The sequence below is a fragment of the Quercus lobata genome, chromosome 9, assembly GCF_001633185.2.
Source record: "Quercus lobata isolate SW786 chromosome 9, ValleyOak3.0 Primary Assembly, whole genome shotgun sequence".
Lineage (NCBI taxonomy): Eukaryota > Viridiplantae > Streptophyta > Magnoliopsida > Fagales > Fagaceae > Quercus > Quercus lobata.
The window spans coordinates 14,016,790-14,035,668 of NC_044912.1; the positions used below are offsets into that span (position 1 = coordinate 14,016,790).

At 32.6% G+C, this 18,879-nt stretch overlaps 4 protein-coding genes across 4 annotated transcripts; 2 read left to right on the plus strand and 2 right to left on the minus strand.

The window, feature by feature from the left end:
• Nucleotides 1–330: 330 nt before the first annotated feature.
• On the plus strand, nucleotides 331–4,265 carry LOC115962324 (DNA-binding protein HEXBP). Its single transcript, XM_031081236.1, has 5 exons — nucleotides 331–745; nucleotides 1,097–1,238; nucleotides 2,168–2,259; nucleotides 2,447–2,549; nucleotides 4,009–4,265. Exons 1-5 carry the CDS (start codon nucleotides 440–442, stop codon nucleotides 4,212–4,214), a joined length of 849 nt encoding a protein of 282 aa, XP_030937096.1. The 5' UTR covers nucleotides 331–439; the 3' UTR covers nucleotides 4,215–4,265.
• A 4,784-nt stretch (nucleotides 4,266–9,049) lies between these two features.
• LOC115962325 (actin-depolymerizing factor 7) lies at nucleotides 9,050–11,224 on the plus strand. Its single transcript, XM_031081237.1, has 3 exons — nucleotides 9,050–9,320; nucleotides 10,272–10,531; nucleotides 10,860–11,224. The coding sequence occupies exons 1-3, from the start codon at nucleotides 9,318–9,320 to the stop codon at nucleotides 11,008–11,010; spliced, it is 414 nt and encodes a 137-aa protein (XP_030937097.1). The 5' UTR covers nucleotides 9,050–9,317; the 3' UTR covers nucleotides 11,011–11,224.
• A 4,558-nt stretch (nucleotides 11,225–15,782) lies between these two features.
• LOC115961263 (receptor-like protein EIX2) lies at nucleotides 15,783–16,736 on the minus strand. Its single transcript, XM_031080268.1, has one exon. The coding sequence runs from the start codon at nucleotides 16,734–16,736 to the stop codon at nucleotides 15,783–15,785; it is 954 nt and encodes a 317-aa protein (XP_030936128.1).
• Nucleotides 16,737–16,808: 72 nt separating this feature from the next.
• LOC115961264 (receptor-like protein EIX1) lies at nucleotides 16,809–18,053 on the minus strand. The gene has a single exon (XM_031080269.1). It carries the CDS (start codon nucleotides 18,051–18,053, stop codon nucleotides 16,809–16,811), a length of 1,245 nt encoding a protein of 414 aa, XP_030936129.1.
• Nucleotides 18,054–18,879: the final 826 nt, after the last annotated feature.

An 18,879-nucleotide genomic window follows, 5' to 3' on the forward strand; every position in this document is an offset into this window, starting at 1 on the left:
TATGCATGTTAAGAATATAAGGACATTGATCACATAGTAAATAAAATCTGATTTGAACGAAATTTGATATGCATGTTAAGAATATAAGGAATATAAAATTCAACGGTTAGATTTTCAAAATTCACACTTGAAAAAGAGATATATGATAAGTTTAAATGATTTTTCTTTAAACTAGTTTGAAGAGAAACTTTGTTCTTTAAAGTACAAGATAGAAAGTTTAACATTTATAACACCAAATATTTTTGACTTTGTCCTCTTCAGCCAATAAACCTTCAAAACCAAAGACTTACAATGATCCCGACCATAGCCGATTACTACTCCAGCTTAAACCCTTTCGTTCTATCACAAAATTCACAATTCACAGTCACAGCCTCCTCCCCCCAAAACCTCACCAAATCTTTGCTAAACCCTTCATACGAATACACAGTCTCATCCAAAAATGGTGAGCAAAAGACAGAGACTAGCTAAGAAGAGGTACAGAGAAGAACACCCAGACCAGTTCCCAAAGCCTGAGCCAACGCCCCCTAAAGACCCAGACAAGAAGAAGAAAACGATGAGCAAGTTCAAGCGCAAAAAGTCTGAATCCAGTGCTTCCAAAGACCCAAACAAACCCTTCAGAAAAGGGTTTACGAAACACCCACTAAGAGTCCCTGGGATGAAGCCTGGTGAAAGCTGTTATATTTGCAAAGCTAAAGAACATATTGCCAAGCACTGCCCTGAGAAAGCTCAATGGGAAAAGAACAAGGTCTGTTTTTTTTTTTGCACAATTCTGTTTCATTTTGAGGTTTCTTATTATGGGTGTTTAACTATTTGAAAAAAAAAAGGTGATTATTTTATGATTTCAAAGTTTAGTGGAAGTTATGGACAGGTTAAATTTATTGTGGGTTCTATTTTGTTTGAACTTCCAGGCAGTAAATTAGGAATGGTTACAGTGTTTGGATTTTATATGGGGTTTCAGTTTGGTGGCATTAAGGCATGGATTGTGTGATTGAATAATAAAAGATAAAAAAAAAAGTGGGTATGCTTTGTTCTTTGATAGGATCTATGGTGTAGAGTCAGCTTATGGTGGTTTTTCTGTGTTATATGATGCTTGTAGATATGCTTGCTTTGTCGGCATCGAGGGCATAGTGTCAAGAATTGCCCTAACAAGAATGATGAGACAATGGAGAAGAAGTTCTGCTATAATTGTGGGGAATCCGGGCATTCGCTTGTTCAGTGCTCCCAACCTCTTCAAGAAGGTGAACTACCTTTTGGGTTACTTTATACCGTTTCAAGTTAATCATGCTTTGGATTATGTGTTCACATTGCATTGTCTTAATGTACACAGAATTCAGTTCAAGTTAAAATGAAATTGTTTTTGTATGAATAAATATGGCAAGAGATGAGTTTATAACTTCATGAGGTGTAACTTAGTCAAATTGATAGCTTATCATTTGGCAATTATTGGTAACAGTAAAAATTGTCACTTTTAAATCTATTTATTCATCCTCTTATAAAAATAATAAGAATTGTTTGTGTTTTGGAATTGAGTAATTGACCATGCTATGGATGAAATTCCGTTTATGTTTGGACTTTGGAGTTGGTTGCATGTGGCTTTTTGGAAGAGATGTCATGAAGAAAGAGACTTTTTTAAATAAGTTTTTGGAATGAAAAGTTAACAGGCTGATGACGATTGCATCAGAAATCTTCATGCCAATTTTCACAGTATTTTCGTGATTCTTTGGGGTCAGTTCTTTGGGGTTCAGAAAGTATTACAACAGACTTTTCTACACAAACAATTAAAAATGCTACTTCTTCATATAATATTGGTGCTTTAGTGCAGTGCAGCTTGAGTAATGGACATCAATTGACAAAAAACCAAAACCAGTCCTTGTAATAATTTTTCATCTGTGTGTGGCCTGTCAACCATATAAATACTTTAATTAAAACAGTTGGATAGCATGCATGATTTAGATATTCATCAATTGGATATGTGAATCAAGTGATCGATTATGTATTTTGGGTGTGTGCTAGATGTTCAATAAATTGGCTGGTTTTCTGCTCCTCTGATGGCACAATCACATGTACAGTTGTGTCAATCTGATTGCCAAAAGTTGAAGCCCTCTGAGTCTGTACTTTCTGTCATTTGTTTTTTTATGAAACATAATTGCTTTCTTTGGCATTTCAGGAGGAACTAAGTTTGCCAACTGCTTTATATGTAATGAACGTGGACACTTGAGCAAGGATTGTCCTCAAAATACTCGTGGAATCTATCCAAAGGTTTACTAATTTACCATCCTTATGTTTGAGTTTTCAAAGCATAGAATACCATATTCATGTGAGGGGGACTAACTTTCAAAAATTAGATGTTTTCAAAAATTTAGATGATGTTTTGAGCTGGCCTTGCACTTCCCTTATATGTTTAATCTGACATTTCTCTATATATTTTCCTCCCCTAATTCCTCAGGGTGGTTGTTGTAAAATATGTGGTGGTGTAACACATTTGGCAAAAGATTGTCCTAACAAAGGATACAGAGGTTCTGTAGCTGCTGCTGGAGCTGGTTACACATGTAAGTTTTAAGATCACAAATTCCTACATTGTTTCTTTTCTTGGAGTTTTTAGTATTGGATTATAGAATTGTGTCGTTACTCATATCCAAAAGTAGATATGGTGGTCAACCATTTAATACTATCCACATTACTTCCATAACTCAATCTTACTTATTGTTATTAACTTATTATTATTGGATAAGTAAGAAACAAAATTAATGATTAATTTACTATAATTCTATCTTTGAAATCTTCCAAAAAAAAGAAAAAAGACCCATTACAACTCCTTGTACCAATATTGGCAATAAACAGCAACAATATAGAACTCAGATATTCAAGATAAAAGTGTAATGTGGATGATTCGTTCATTAGAGTAACAACCATGAAGCTTTATGCCACTGGGAGGACCTTAATATTTCTTGCCACTTCTGGCAATCAGAAGCGTTCTTCCTCCTTGGGAATGTGGGGTGTGACCAGATCAGGTAAGGGAGTTTTGGGGGCCGTCTTCCTGTTTGGATCCCAATCAAGCATTATCTTGGCCTTGATACCAAGAACACCCTGTCTTAGAAGAACGTGTCTAACACAAAGTCGATAAATTCATTGACTGGCTGACTGGAAGAAATCATATATCCATCCTTGAATTTCAGGGTCTTCTCATGTAGTGCCCTAAGTTATCCACTGACAATCACCTCACAATCACATCCCTTTGCCCCGCTTTCCATTACAAATCTCAGTACACCATAACAAGCCCTCCTAGAAGCTTGTATCAGAGAGACTTGGCTTGAGAAATAGGGCAAAGCACTTTGTTGTTGACCTTTTCAGCGTAAAGCTCCACACGCTTATCTGGAAATTTGAACCTTTTCTGTACCACTGAGGTAGGCTCTCTGATCCAATATAAAATAACAGGCACGTCTAATTGAATTGCTCATTCTGTGAGTATTCTCATTTCTCAATATTATGCCTTGAAGAGGACTTGAACCTCCATGCTTTTTAGCACGAGAGTTTGAGTCTTGCTTGTCTACCATTTCACCACCGAGGCATCTTGAAGGTGACTCCTGGTACATTGTTAACATTATACCTTCTTTAAAAAAAGAGATAAACTAAATTGAGGCACCCTGAGCTTTGTATGGCTAAGTACTTCTGCTAGGGAAACTGATTTAAAGTAGGGTGAAGAATTACTTAATGTAGATAATCAAGTTGGATCTGCAAAAGATGTTTGGATCTAAATCTAATACAGTTAAATGAATCAGGAAAGTTTGGGATTTTTTAAATACATTTCATAAAACTTACCAGTAGACATGCAAATACATACCCTCTTTTTCCTTTACTCTGTTTTATGTATCTGTTTTGAAATATATAATATTGAGACTTCAGAAATTTTATTTTTTATTATTACTATTATTTTCTTTTCTTTTTTGTTAAAAGCATTCTCTCTGTGTTCTGATATATTTATTTTGCTTTTATTTTTCTTGTGTTCAGCATATGTTAATGAAGAGAGGCCAAGAGGGCAAGTGATCAAATTTGCTAGCGGTGATGATCTTGAGGATGATTTCTTTACTGATGACAAACATGGTGGTAACAAAGATGGGTCCGAGTCAAAAGTTGGTTCGGCTTCTAATTCCAAAGAAAGTTGTGTAAAACCAAAGAAGAAACAGGGGCCCAGTATTGTGAATTTTGTGGATTGATAAATTTTGTTGTATCATGAAATTTTGGCAGGAAAATTGCAACATTCCAGATTATATTGGAGAGTCTTGCAAAAATTTCCCAATTCTTTTTTAGCTGAGGGTTTTTTTTTTGGGGGGTTTGGGGGGGTGGGGGGTGGTGACCCTTTATGATGACCTAACTTTTATCAACATAAATTCGAAGTTGTTTGTAACTCATTAGTTGTAAAATCCTGAGTTTTGTTTTATTTTCAGTATATTTCTGTCCACTCATAGACACGTGCTATACCACAACTAAAAAAAATTGTACTAGTTTTCTGTCTATTTATTTTCTTTGACTGATTATAAAGGAAGCAGCTTATTATTAGTTTCATTATATGTTTGAATATAATTAACATTAGAATTTAATGCAATACTGTCATTGTTGCCTGAACTTTAGATTAATTCATTATTGTACATGATATTTTGGAATTGCAAGAAATGAAATTAATTATGTTTTTATCTTTATATATTTTGTTGCTTGAAGAACATGATTGTAGTGGCAAATTTTTTGGTAAAAATTGTTTATTCATACACAAGTGCCAATGGTATTACACTTGGTTAGGATTTGTTGACGCCACTTAAGATTAGTTAATAGGGCAAGGGTATGGCGGTATGAGAAACTGCCAGCCTAAAAAAGAAAAAGATCATGGTTTAGTAATGACTCTAAACAAAATCATTAAAATCCTAAAGAAGTAAAAAGTTGAATTGTTTAAGAAGTTGAACTATTTAGTGCTCAACCTTTCACCTTTAAAATACTTTAGTTGCATACTTTCAAAATTGTTTCAAAAAGGATATTATTAAGGGTTTGCATGGTTCGGGTTTTGTAAGAAACTAGTCGCAGACCCGCGCATTGCGCGAGATAAATTTTTTTTAGGGTGATCTTATTAAATATATTTGGAGTAATAAGTAATAACACTCTCCCATTATGTTTATATTAATAACAAAATATTTTAACTTTATTTAAGAATCTGTTTATAAATGTTTAACCATGGTTAGTAAAGACATTACTCATAATTTTAGAATTAAAATACAAATTTATAAAATAACAAAACATTTGAAATGACAAATCTCTCCATAACTCATTGGGAAAAGAAAAGGAAAAAAAAAAAAGAAAAAGGAAAAGACATTACTTAATATTTTGAAATACACTTTAATTTAAAATTTTAAAATAAGAGAATTTAATTTTAAAATTAAGGTTAATTTTGGAACCTACCTTAAGCACATGCAAGTTAGTACACAATATTTTAATATTAATTTAACAAAGTTTGGTCAAACAAATGTAAAGGGTGAAAATATTTTTTCCTTTCAAGTTTGAGGTAAAGTGTCATTTCTTCAAACCTCAAGAAAGGGGAATCTAATTACCTCTATATTATTATTGTTGTTGTTGTTGTTGTTGTTACTGTTATTAATAATTGATTTTTCATTTTCTTCTAAGTTAATAAAAACCTTACATATACCTTTTTATTTATTTATAGAATATACATTTTTTTAACCTTTACATATCTTTTTTTTAATGTCAATCTTTACATATACCTTAAGTAAACTCTATATATTCCACTTCTTTAGATGTGCAAAATCATAGACTACTACTTCATAATGATAGTAGCTATTTAGTTTTATCACTTTTTTTTCATAATTTCATTTATAACTTTTTTTTTACTATTATCATAATTTCATTTCTTATGTAATTTCTATTATTACATGAGAACATCTCCTTTTAGTTATGAATTAGAGTTTGATTAGTTTTAAGTTTAAATATATTGCTATGATTGTGTTTAATTATTAATTATTGATTCAATTTTTTAAGTGAATGTAACAGTTGATTTTATTGCACTGTAAAGTTTTTAATGTTCTTCATATTGGTCATATTTATTTTTTATTTTTACTTCTCCTTACAACCTCTTTGTTTTCCAATTAATAGTTACTAATTGACATTTGATTTTTTTTTTCTTTACCATCTCTCTCTCTCTCTCTCTCTCTCTCTCTCCATAGGCAACCTATTGTTTTCCAAAACTTGATGATTATTTCATTGCATTAAATATGCATTGTAGTTTTTTTTTTTTTTTTCCATTTAATTTTGCTACCCTTAAGTTAGTATATCCATAACTATTAGTTTCTTTATATTATATTTGGTTTGATATCCTCATTATTATTATTATTATTAATTTAGTGTTTCCCAATTGGCATTTGTTTTGTATTATATTTTTTCTTTGATGTATTGGGTTTGAGAATGAGTGTGTCCCTAGTATTACTCCACTTTATGAGGACACTTTTATTTATTGAATTTAAGTAAAATTTTAAAATTTTAATTTTTTTAAATAAAAAAAGGAGAGAAATTAAAATATAAATAATTTAATGATATGGAAGATGTGGGGAGACAAATAGTGATATTAAGGTAGAAGGTAGTGGGGAGATGAAAAGATAAAGGTAAGGAAAAAGCTTGGACAAAGTGTAGATGAAAAAAAAAAAAGAAGTACAATTTTTTAAGGATAATTTTATTGATTTAAATTTAAATAAAATATTCCATGTTTAATTATTATTATTATTATATATATATATATATATATAGATGTGATTGAATTTAACTGTTGAATAACATAAGATGAGAAGGAAAAAAAAGTAAAAATAAAATATATAACAATAAATACCAATAAAGAGAACAATTGCACATAAAAGATTTTTATTCTTTCTTATAACTCTAATTAAGATTGATGGTTTTTTTTTTTAATATGTATTTTAGTATTGTGTTTTTTTAATTTCCCATTAGGAAGTATTTTCTTTCCCTTTTATAATTTTCATTGAATTTTGGTTTGGATTAATACTTAGTTGTTTTTGGAAATAGGAATTTGAATATGCCTACCAATTTTTTGACTAATAAATTATTATAAAATCTATTTTTTATTTCTTTAGTTTTATTTTAATTTTGGTTAAGTTAACCTTGTAATTTTGTGATGATTTTTTATTATTATGGTAATTTCCTTATTCCATAAGAGATGAGTTGTATATTAAGCAAATGTAACACACTACAACAAAGTTAGAAGAATATGGTTCACCTTAAAAAATATTAATGAAATACACAAAAAAAAAAAATTTTAAATGATATCCACCCCAAATGTTTTCCTATAATGACAAGCTTTATCTTTTAACCTCTAAGAAATGCAATGCAATGACCAAAGGATATGCCCCTTTAATATATTGTCTCTAATCAAATAAACAAAGGCTCTTGTCCCCTTTAGGTACAGGTTTATATGGAATTCAATTGTTTTCAATTTCTTCTTTCCTCTGTAAGAAAGAACCATCAACCTTAACTAACCAAAGAAAAAAAAAAACCATCAACGTTAATTAGAGTTATAAGAAAGAACAAAAATAGGATAACATTTAACAATTAAAGAGAAAAAAACAATTTAAAAAACAAATCTAAATGGCATTAACCAATGTGGAGTTTTAATGAACTCTTGGTCTACCTAGAATATAATAGAGAAAATAAAAATGAGACTAATACTAATTCTAGGAAACATATATAGAGAAATAGAAATAAGGATGCTAATTAAAGAACATTAGCAATACCATCAATCCCGTTTAAAGCTTAATCATAGCTCCACTAATTTGCTAACTTTCAACTTTTGGCTAGTATATATTTAGGCGTTCTCCAATGTCATAAAATTCCTTATAGTCTGGTTTTACTTGAATTCCGGCAAACTACCCAATCAAATTAAGGAGAAAATAAGAATAATGATTCTAGTGTAGAAAAAAAAATCCCAAAGATTAGTAATTTGGCATAAATAGAAGAATGTATAAAAAAAATTCATCGAAAAATTGAGAGAGAAAGAGAGAGAACCTTTTTTTGAATTCTGGCAAACTACCCGATTAAATTAAGTGAGAAAATGAGCATAATGATTCTAGTGTAGAGAAAAAAAAAAAAAGAAAAGAAAGGATTCCCAAAGATTAGTAATTTGGCATAAATAGAAGAATGTATAAAAAAATTCATCAAAAAATTGAGAGAGAGAGAGAGAACCTCTTTTTTGTGAGAGAAAACCATGCATAGAATGAAATAGATAGTTACAAATTTATAGTAAGAGAATGTGAATAAGAAGAGACAAAATAAAGGAAAATGAAGAGAAAGAAGAAGAAAATATTTATGTAGAGGGTAGTGGGGAGATGAAAAGAAAAAGAATATATTTATGTAGAAGGTAGTGGAGAGATGAAAAGGTAAGGATGGAGAAAGAGTGGAAAAAGTGTAAATATTAAAATAAAATAAAAAGTAAATGTTAAAAACAATTATAGAAAAATTGGAAAGAAAATGATAATGAGGTGGACGATGATGATGTGGCTCAACTGGAGCGTAGCAACAATAAATGCTACGCTTCAGCTTTTAGATATATATAGATATAGATTCATGTCATGTGGCTCTATTTTTAGTTCTCCTACTTTTTGTTTCAAAAAAATCATTATCGTCATTTAATGTATAGAAAATATTGATTTCATAAATGAAATTCATGTCAAGTCATAGGTTCCATGTAAACAAAATGACATTGACTTGAAGAATTCTGTTTACTATGTTTATATTTTTCATCAATCACATGCCGATAGTGAAAATTTTGAAACATTTTAAAATTTAAAGTATAAGGATGATTTTGAAATAAATGTGAAAAGCACTTGTAAGTCGTAACTAATAAATACTCCATCATTTAACCAAAAAAAAAAAAAACTTAGGGCCCCAACAAATATAAGTCCAAGAGCATTTGGGTTTTAATAACAAAAAAAAGAAACCAACTTCTTTTTTCTTTTAAGAGGAATGAAGAAACCATCTATGGTTTGCCCATGCAATCATATCGTGGCGATATGAACTGTTAGTTGTAGACATAATCAGCCATTGAAAGCATTGAAAATTCTCAGCCTCTGTTTTGTCCCTTAAATTTCTCTTCCTCCCGCATTTTTCTCACCTTTTATTTGTCTCACCAAAAAATAAGGATCTCTCTCTCTGTCCCTCTGCTTCCCATCTCTCTGTTTCTTTCTCCTCTTTTCTTCTTGTTTTTTTTCCTTTCTTCATTTCTGGCAAAGCTTTGTCTCTTATTGGAGGACAACATGGTACGTCCCTAATCTCTCTCACCAGAGTCTTCATTTTCAATGGCTTTTTATTTATTTATTTATTTATAATATGTGAGAATAAAATTAGAAAGTACTTAAACTATCAAAAGAAAAGCAAGAATGGTATAACAATTTTATTAACATTTAAACATTGGTTACATATGAATGGTTATATTCCATTACATTGATAGTAAGGCATCTTGAACTTTTGAATCAGATAATAAAAAAAATTTCCACTGTTATATCTTTACATTATTTTATTTTATATTTTTCTTTAATTTCAACACTATTATTTTTTCTTCTTCAATATATGCAACAGCAACAAAGTTTTAATCCAAAAACTTTGGAGTCAGTATAGATCCTCATGATGGATTACATGTATTTTTCTCTGTAATTTATCAATCCAAAAACATTCTCTCTTTTTTATCATGTATATATATGCCTGTCATCATTGTAGAGGTCACCGTTAGAAATTAGGCAAAGTAGATCTAGCACACTATTTATCATTATTGTAATGTACTCTAATTCTCCAAAATGAACATTGCTTGCTGCTTCCTGTTATTTTAATTTTGGACGTATTCTAGACATGTAAACTTTATTGATAGCATCCTGCACAAACTGCATGGGAGAATAAAATTATTTGCATTCCATGGTGCCAACATTTTTACAAAATGGACAGAAGGTAGCTATTTCTATCATCTCTTAATGCCACAATCAAAACAAGTCCACTTGTTTGTGATGCAATCTAGTAATGACAATATGCTATGTCCAATAAATTATGACACAGTATACTAAACCAAGTGCTGTTATGCATTTCTTGATATTTTTTTCATCTGAAACAAATAATTCCTATTATCTTTACCGTATAATATGCATGATGATTTCTGTTAGGCCTTTTGTCATTGATACATATCTTTCTTTCCTTCTTCCAAAATAAAATCTTTGGGTTAGGCGAATGCGGTATCTGGAATGGCTGTGCATGATGAATGCAAACTGAAGTTCGTGGAGTTAAAAGCGAAGAGGAATTACCGGTTCATTATTTTCAAGATTGAGGATCAAGAAGTGGTGGTGGAGAGACTGGGAAACCCAGATGAAACCTATGAGGAGTTTACTGAGTCTCTGCCTGCCAATGAGTGCCGCTATGCTGTCTATGATTTTGATTTCATCACTGATGAGAACTGCCAGAAAAGCAAGATTTTTTTCATTGCATGGTAATTCTACTTTTCCTCAAATAAGTCTATATGCATAAAGATTATTATTTCTCCTTTGGTGTACAGAGCAGCGTGTTGAAATAAAGAATAAGGGTACCATGTGTATTAAATCTTGATTAGCACTCAAAGAACACTCCAGGAAAATTTGCTTCCCATGTAATGAAAGTACTCAAAATGATAGTGACACAATGAAACTAGAAACTGGATTCCAATTTATATTTGGCTTGAGGCCATATCTTTGGAGGCATGCGATTATATTGAAGGCCAAAACAATAAACAATTTAGTATGTAATGGTGCCTAAGAAAGTTCACTTCTCTTGTTTTTCAGGTCACCTGATACATCAAAGGTGAGAAGTAAGATGGTCTATGCTAGCTCCAAGGATAGATTCAAGAGGGAACTGGATGGCATTCAAGTCGAGTTGCAAGCAACAGATCCTAGTGAAATGAGCCTTGACATTATAAAAGGGCGAGCACTTTAATTGTTTGTCATTTCACCCTTTTGATGTTTAGCCCTTCCTATCAACTACAAAAAACAATTACATTCTGTGAGCATTGTTTTTGTCCCTTGAACTGTTTATTCTGTAGTGTTGTATGGGGTTGTACTAAACCTGTAGTATGATGTCACACTATGTATTCACCTATACTGATTAGTACTTTTTAGGCTGTTTGTCAAAAAAGTCATGTTTGCTAGCACATCAACAACTTCACACCCCACACCCCCCTTACCAGGGATTTAGCCATCCCTTGATTGGAAAAAAGGGGAAAAAAGTAGCAGCCCATTTTGAGGAATAGACAAGTAAATCTAGTTGTTTCCAGACTTGCTTTAAATTGGAAAGATATAAACAAATAACCTAATGTTTTACTCTTTTTGGTGCAAAGTGAAATGACTTTCCCCTATGTATATAAATAGTTTGTACAGATCATATGTAGAAATAATAATCCTCAGCAATTTATTCATGCACAGTCTAGAACAAATTCAGGAGGTAATGAGACCTACTACAATTTTAAACTAATCTTTGTGGCCTCTTGGAAAGCATGAACTGGAGCTACCTTCCCAAAGCATGCACAACAAGGTCCTGCAATCATCAAAAGTATTGCCACAGCGTAAGCTTTTAGCTTGTTACATGTGCGTTATAGTACAAAATTGTATGATACAAATGTGAAGAATAACTCCTTATAGTACCTAGCTAGTCTGTTTCCTTCTAGAGCATAGTGTTCTCAAATCATTTTTAAATGAAGGTTGCATTTCAAAATGAACCATATTTCATATGGCAATGGTCAACAAAACTAGACTGAAAATTGAAAACGTTGCCCCCATTTTAGTTTCAGCATATATCTGAAATAAAAACCCACTAGGTAGAAAGTTAGATATGAATTCAATCACATTTTCAGTGCAGTGCCTACAACATCAACAACACCAAAAAATTGTTAAGGACATAATGTTTGGGAGTATATCTCATAGAAGATTTACTATCATTGAGGACAGATCTTTGAAGTCTAGTGTAGAAGATGATGACTTCCACTTAAATACTAGCTCACTCAAAATTTCAAGGAACCAGTTCACTTTTAATCAGGGAATTCCAACAATATCATGTTCTCAACTTTTTCTGGTATCTTTCCCATAAAATGACTTTGAGATGATTTCAAGAAACAAAATCCAGTAAGACCTCAGTAGAAACTAATACAAGAGTTACTTGAAAGGTATACCATATATGCTCCTTACAAACATTGAATAATAAAAGACTCTTAAAAAGTTCTAGAGAAAAGAAGTAAATGTAAGGTTCAAGTTCATTGGAACACCTTGGTAAATGTCTTGAATCTATAATTGGCAAAAATACAATACCAAAAGAGAAGCAAGTAGCCATATTTTTGGACAACTATCATTTCAACCATCCAGCATGGTATAATTCCCTGTGACCCTATTCCAGTCTAGATCAAGGAGCCCACAAGGTGTATTGCAATAAAAAAAATACAATTAAGAAGAAGCTATTGTTGTTAAAGCACAAGGGTTCAAGCTTATATAAGGCAGCCAATGATTCGTGATTGTGAATCACACCTGAAAGGTTATTGTTCCCAATTTAATCGGGTAAAAAATAGCCAATGCATTTGGCAATGATGAAGTTCTCTTGATAGAGATTTATTTGATATGTCAAGAACTATCAGGCAAATTTCTAATAATGTTTTGGCACAAAATGAGGATCTTGGTCTAGAAAAGCAATATTCAAAACTGTAACATTTGGTGATGATTGTTGTAGTTAACCTTTGAAACATTTGGAACTCAATCAACAAGTTTAGAATTTAGCAATACCTTGGATACATTGCCAATTTGCCATCAAGTTTGTTCTCAGGCAAATTGACCAATTTAATGTACATAGCCAAATTCTAGAACCAGTTTAGAACTGTCTGAAATTCCTATTTGGGAGATGTCTAGCTGCATAAGGTTTCTGTGTTGGTAACCATGCAGGAAGTGTGGACTCACTATGATGGCATTGAGTTCAAAAGTAGGAGCCCCATTGGGGCTTACATTCATGAGAATAGAGTGTGAAGATGTAATTTCCACAAGGTTAACAATTTTCCAAGATATTCAGGATGGGACCATAGAAGAACTTATCATATATAGAAAGAAAGATATACAAGATGCCTAAAATGGCCTAAGGAATCTGGGATTTTCTCAGACAGCTAATTGCTGGACAAAAAACGTGTTTAAGGTTGCAAAGATTTAGTTTGGTACTAGGCACTTGGCCTTGTAGATTACTGGAGTCTAAGGACAGGTATGAAAGTTTATTACTAATTGCTATTGTGCCACTAAAATGATTGGCCAAGAGTTTTGTAGCTTAATTGATACCTTATGGTGTTTCCAACGGAGACATTCAGGGTTCAAATCCTCCTCTCTCATTGTCATAACTATTAAGAAAAAAAAAAAAGCAGAAAGATTAAGCTCTTCAAGGGATAGAAAATTGAAATTTTCAGGGACCAATGCATGTTATGAATTTGGCATTGAGATGACCATAATATTAAAATAAAAGGGAGTTGATTTACCTGAAACATTTTTCTTTTTCCCTTTGAAAGTTGACACCACTTGCGTAAAAATAATGTAGGGAAGAAAGATGAGAAACCAAAACTAGAATATCATTTTCCTGTAGATTAATAAAGTAAAGCTGTGATAGATTTCTAAACTCCAAGTAAAAAAAATAGCTTGGAATGCCCTCACAAGTAGAATAATTAACTCAATTTATTTAGTAGTTCTAGCTCTTGTAAAAAAAGGATTAATCTTGCCACCCAATGGTAATCCATATTCATCATCAGAATATTAATTCCTAGGTAGAGTTCAACCCGATTTCCACCAACGTTGTCAAATTAGATTCCAATCCATCTTCAGCAATCTTGAACATACAAAGACTATACCTACTTGAAGGACTTGTAATAGCTTTGAAACTTAGAAGGGCTTGCTTTTTCTTTTTCATTGCAAGTTAGATTGGAGCTCCTTTGCATAGGCTTGAATTGTAGGCTATTACAGAGAAAACTATAGCAAGAGAAGCACAACAATTATGAAAGACACAGATTTGATGAAGCAATAAGGAAGAATTGAATTCAAAGGAACCTTTACATATTTAAAAGCAGGCAACAACACAAGCGTGTGTTTAAATAGGTTTTTAGCCAAAACTAGCCATTGATGGTTAGCTCACAAATAATGTTTATGTCTTTATTCATTTTCTTTAGTAATTAACCAAAGTGATCATTTAAATATCACCTTAAAGAGAAGTGGACTACTGTTTATGATTTGATTTTCTCGACACATGAGAATTTTCATGTATGCTACATTCTTGCAAGTGGGAGAAAAGATTCCACTAGACACTATTGAGCTTGACTTGCAAGTTGCAAGTTTCATGTACATCTTCAATATGATGTTTGAGAAATTTTCCACCTAAATAGAGAACCAAAAATGTGTAAAACTTCCATATGGCCAATCCCAATTAAGTTTTCAAATCCCCCTACAGTACCTTTCAGTATTGGTCCTTCGCAGACATAACCATGACTCTTAAAAAATGAACCATCCAGTTTTAAATATCATAAAACTCAAGGAAAGCACTGCTGAGAGACTTCTTATTGTTTAGGAGAAAGGTATAGTAAATTAACTATCATTTGGGAGACCTAAGTATATAGAAGCAAAGCACTAGACTTACTATTTTATCAAAATATTGTGTACATTTAATTAACATTTCAAGAAAAACAAAAAAGCTGAAAAACCTTAAAATTCGGATTCAAGGTAGTTTTTATCTATTTCTATGAGATTATTTGAAAAAAATCTCCTCTGACATCAAAGGCCAGATTTGGCAGGGGAACGGTAGACTTTACAGAGCCACTATTTTGTAGCCTAGGATTCTTTCTCTGAAACTATTTGGAAGGGATCCAATTGATACCCTTGGAATTTTTTATAAACATGATTAGGTTGTCCAGTTATGCACAATCTTGTTGAGACTTTATAAAGTGATCATTAGGAAATTCGAAAGAGAGTTATCGGGATAGCCGGATGAACACTTAGCTAGTAAGATATCAAAATCCCCCCTTAAAGTAACAGAAATAGTCCTCACCCAAAAAGAAAAAGAAAAAAAAGAGTAACAGTAACACAAACAGGGCATCATTTCAAGATATAGTATACTACATTGCTTTTAAAGAATCAATTGCTTTTACGGACTAAAATTTGATTTTACAAATTGGATTACACTGACATTCATTGGAAGAAACACCATATTCATATATGCTAATGGAGTGAATTAACTAATAACATAAGTACTAACTAGCACAAAGATGATCTAGAAATCATCAAATATTATTGATAAGAAGAAATCATCAAAATATTGATAAACATGACATTTACACAAAATATTAAGAATCTTACAACATTTTACTTACAACAAAACAAGACTCTTAAGCTTGTACCCCATGTGATCCAGGAATTGAAAATACATAATTCTCCATTGTTTGTTCAATAGTAAAGGGCCACATACACCCCAAAACCCAACCACAAAGCCGAGTGCCAAGCTTACAAAGAACCAATCCACTTCAAGTCCACCGTTATGTTTACTCCCTTTGTTTTCATTCTTAGGGTCTACATCATCTATAGTACATTTATTAGAAAGCGGTAGTCCACAAAGTTTGTTTCCAATAAAACCTGATGCATTGAAGCTCTGTAGTTGAGTGCCTAATGGGATTTTCCCAGTCAAATTGTTGTTTGATAAGTTCAAATGATTTAAAATGTCAAACTTGACATGCTTGAGGGAATTTGACTTGAAAGTTGGTTCACAGAGAAATCAATAGATTCTAGTGATCCCATAGTACCTATATTCTCTGGAATACTTCCAATCAAGAGATTATATGAAAAATTTAATGATTGTAATCCTTGGAGAGTGGTCACTTCTATGGGTATCTCTCCTGATAAACCGTTCATTGAAAGGTCTATACTTTTTACCAATCGGAGAATGGTACTATACTCAAGAATCTGCCCTTTTATCACAAGCAATGCACTTTCAAGAGGGAATGATTCACCATAATAAAACGTTGAGGGATAAAAAACCATGGCGTCATTTGAAGTATCTTTTGTGGCCATGGCACTAAAATTTTTAACAAATCTCGGTACGCTTCCAGATAGCTTATTACATGAAAGGTCCATGATTTGGAGTGAAGTTAAAGCACAAAGTTCTGCCGGTATGTGACCAAGAAAATTATTTGAGCGAAGGCTAAGAATCATCAAGTTTGAACATTTATGGCCTATCCATGAAGGTATGCTTCCAACAAACTCATTTTCAGCAACATCAATGGTCATCAAATTGTCACAATTTTGCAAAGATGATGGTAATTTTCCAGACAATTTGTTTTTGTGTAGGTGCAAAGAATTAAGAAGAGTCAAAGATCCAAGGGATGTTGGAATGTTGCCAGTGAAATTGTTGATTCCTAAATTTAGGAGCATCAAGTTGTTCCACTTCATCCAACAATTAGGTATTTTTCCAGATAAATGATTTTTTCCAAGATTGAGAAGTTGCATTTGTTTGGGCTCATTCATCTTGTAACACAAAAAGTGAGAAATAGATCTAGAAAATGAATTGTTAGAAAGATCTAGCACAGTCACATTAGAGGATACATAAGGTAACGAACCATTGAAATGGTTCGAACTCAGATCAATCACAGAATTAGAAGACAAATTCATGAGACTGTTTACTATCTCTCCATAGAGTAGATTTTGGGACAGATTTAGAAAGACAAATTGAGAAGACAAGTTTCAAAAAGGAGGAGGAACAACACCAAAAATCCTTGCATTGGATATGTCCAAACGCTGAAGATGTCTTTGTGAACAAAGCCATGCGGGAAAATTTGGTCCCAAATTCCATGATTGAAAGCTTAAAGACACAAGCTGAAAAGGAGGATTCCAATTGTAACTTACTTCTAAAGTCAGTTTGTTTCTAGATGCATAAAGATTGATCAAACTTGTTAAATTGGAAAAATGAACTTCGGACACAACACCTTCCAACATATTTGATTCAATAAGTAAAGTCTCTAGTTTGGAAAGCTGCCCAAAATTTTGAGGGAGAGTTTCATTAAATTGATTATACAAAAGATCCAGGTATGTCAAAGATGATAGGATTCCTAAAGAAACTGGAATTGGACCAGATATTGAATTAGACCCAGTAAAAAGTTCGACTAGATTTTTAAATACCCCAAGTTCATCCGTCAAATGACCATGAAGTTGAGAATGACTTAAGTCTAAGATCTCTAGTCCATCTGAAAGACACCCTGATAAACTTTCTAAGATTTCAAATATCTCTTGACTCCATTTGTTGTATGACAAACTGATTTCCCTTAAGTTATAGAGATTACCCAACGATCTTGACAACTTTCCTCCAAGTTCATTGGATGATAAGTCAATACTAATGGCAGATGTTAGGTTTCCAATGGCACTGGAGATTGTACCCTGCAAATTATTGTAGCCAAGGTTGAGAAACTCAAGACGACTAAAACTATACAACCAATTGGGAATTGAAGAGTTGAAATTGTTTCCAAATAGATCGAGGTGCCTAAGAGAAGTCATGTTGTGGACATCAACAAGAAGAGATGAAAAGTTAACAGTGGGTGTTGGTGGAATGAGAGGAAGCTGGCAATTATATGACAACCGCAACTCTAACAAAGAAGGGAGTGTGTATGTGAGTTGAAGCCAATCAGAGGCTTTGCTAAGATTAACAGAACTCTTATCGAGATGTTGTAGCAAAGGAAGACCAGAAAGCCATTCAAGGTTATTCACATGTAAATAATAGCCTTCAAGATTGAGATAGTGCAAATTGGAGAGATTTCCAAGTTGATGAGGAATGAGTCCCACAAATCTCGCATTAGAGAGATTAAGAGATGTTAAATTCTTCACTGAACCGAGAAAGGAGGGAATAGGAGAAGCAAAGAAATTATTGAAGCTAAGGTCAAAGTAATTCAAATGTTTCAAATCAAGCAGAGAAGGATTTAGCTTACCACCAAACATTGACCGCCGATAAGCGTCATATTGTTTGTTAGTTGCAAAACCACCTGAAGGATAAAAGGTTCCAAGATGGAGTTGGTGGACGTGAGCAGTGAGATTGTGGCAGACAACACCAAGCCAGTGATAGCAATCCCCATCAACAGTCCAAGAGGAGAGTCAATTTAATGGATCAATAAGGTCTTGCTTGAAGGTGAGAAGGGTGTGTCGCTTGGTATCGATGCAACGAAGCTGAGAGGGAGAGTGAGAGTGTCCGGTGCAGAAAATGAAGAAATTAGGAAAGCACTAGTTTTAAATATGCATAACCATGACTCTTAAAAAATGAATCATCTAGTTTTAAATATCCTAAAACTCAAGGAAAGCATTACTGAGAGACTTCTCGTTGTTTATAAGAAAGGTATAGTAAATTAACCGTCATTTGGAAGACCTGAGTAGATAGAAGCATAGCACTAGACTTACTACTTTATCAAAATATTGTGTACATTTAATTAACATTTCAAGAAAAACAAAAAAGCTGAAAACCTTAAAATCCATATTCAAGGTAGTTTTTATCTATTACTTTGAGATTATCAGGAAAAAATCTCCTCCGACATCAAAGGCCAGATTTCGCAGGGGAACGGTAGACTTTATAGAGCCACTATTTTGTAGCCTAGGATTCCTTCTCTGAAATTGTTTGGAAGGGATCCAACTGATACCCTTGGAATTTGTTATAAACATGATTAGGTTGTCTAGTTATGCACAATCTTGTTGAGACTTTACAAAGTGATCACTAGAAAATTCTAAAGAGAGTTATCAGGATAGCCAAATGAACACTTAGCTAGTAAGATACCAA

What these genes read in the sequence shown, in the direction of transcription:
- LOC115962324 (XM_031081236.1), top strand. Translation starts at nt 440, where the DNA reads ATGGTGAGCAAAAGACAGAGACTAGCTAAGAAGAGGTACAGAGAAGAA. An exon ending in CTCGTGGAATCTATCCAAAG is followed by an intron (nt 2,260 to 2,446) that starts GTTTACTAATTT and finishes CTAATTCCTCAG; the next exon opens with GGTGGTTGTTGTAAAATATG. An exon ending in TGCTGGAGCTGGTTACACAT is followed by an intron (nt 2,550 to 4,008) that starts GTAAGTTTTAAG and finishes TCTTGTGTTCAG; the next exon opens with CATATGTTAATGAAGAGAGG.
- LOC115962325 (XM_031081237.1), top strand. An exon ending in AAGATTTTTTTCATTGCATG is followed by an intron (nt 10,532 to 10,859) that starts GTAATTCTACTT and finishes CTTGTTTTTCAG; the next exon opens with GTCACCTGATACATCAAAGG.
- LOC115961263 (XM_031080268.1), bottom strand. Translation starts at nt 16,736, where the DNA reads ATGAATTTGTCTTCTAATTCTGTGATTGATCTGAGTTCGAACCATTTC.
- LOC115961264 (XM_031080269.1), bottom strand. Translation starts at nt 18,053, where the DNA reads ATGTTTGGTGGTAAGCTAAATCCTTCTCTGCTTGATTTGAAACATTTG.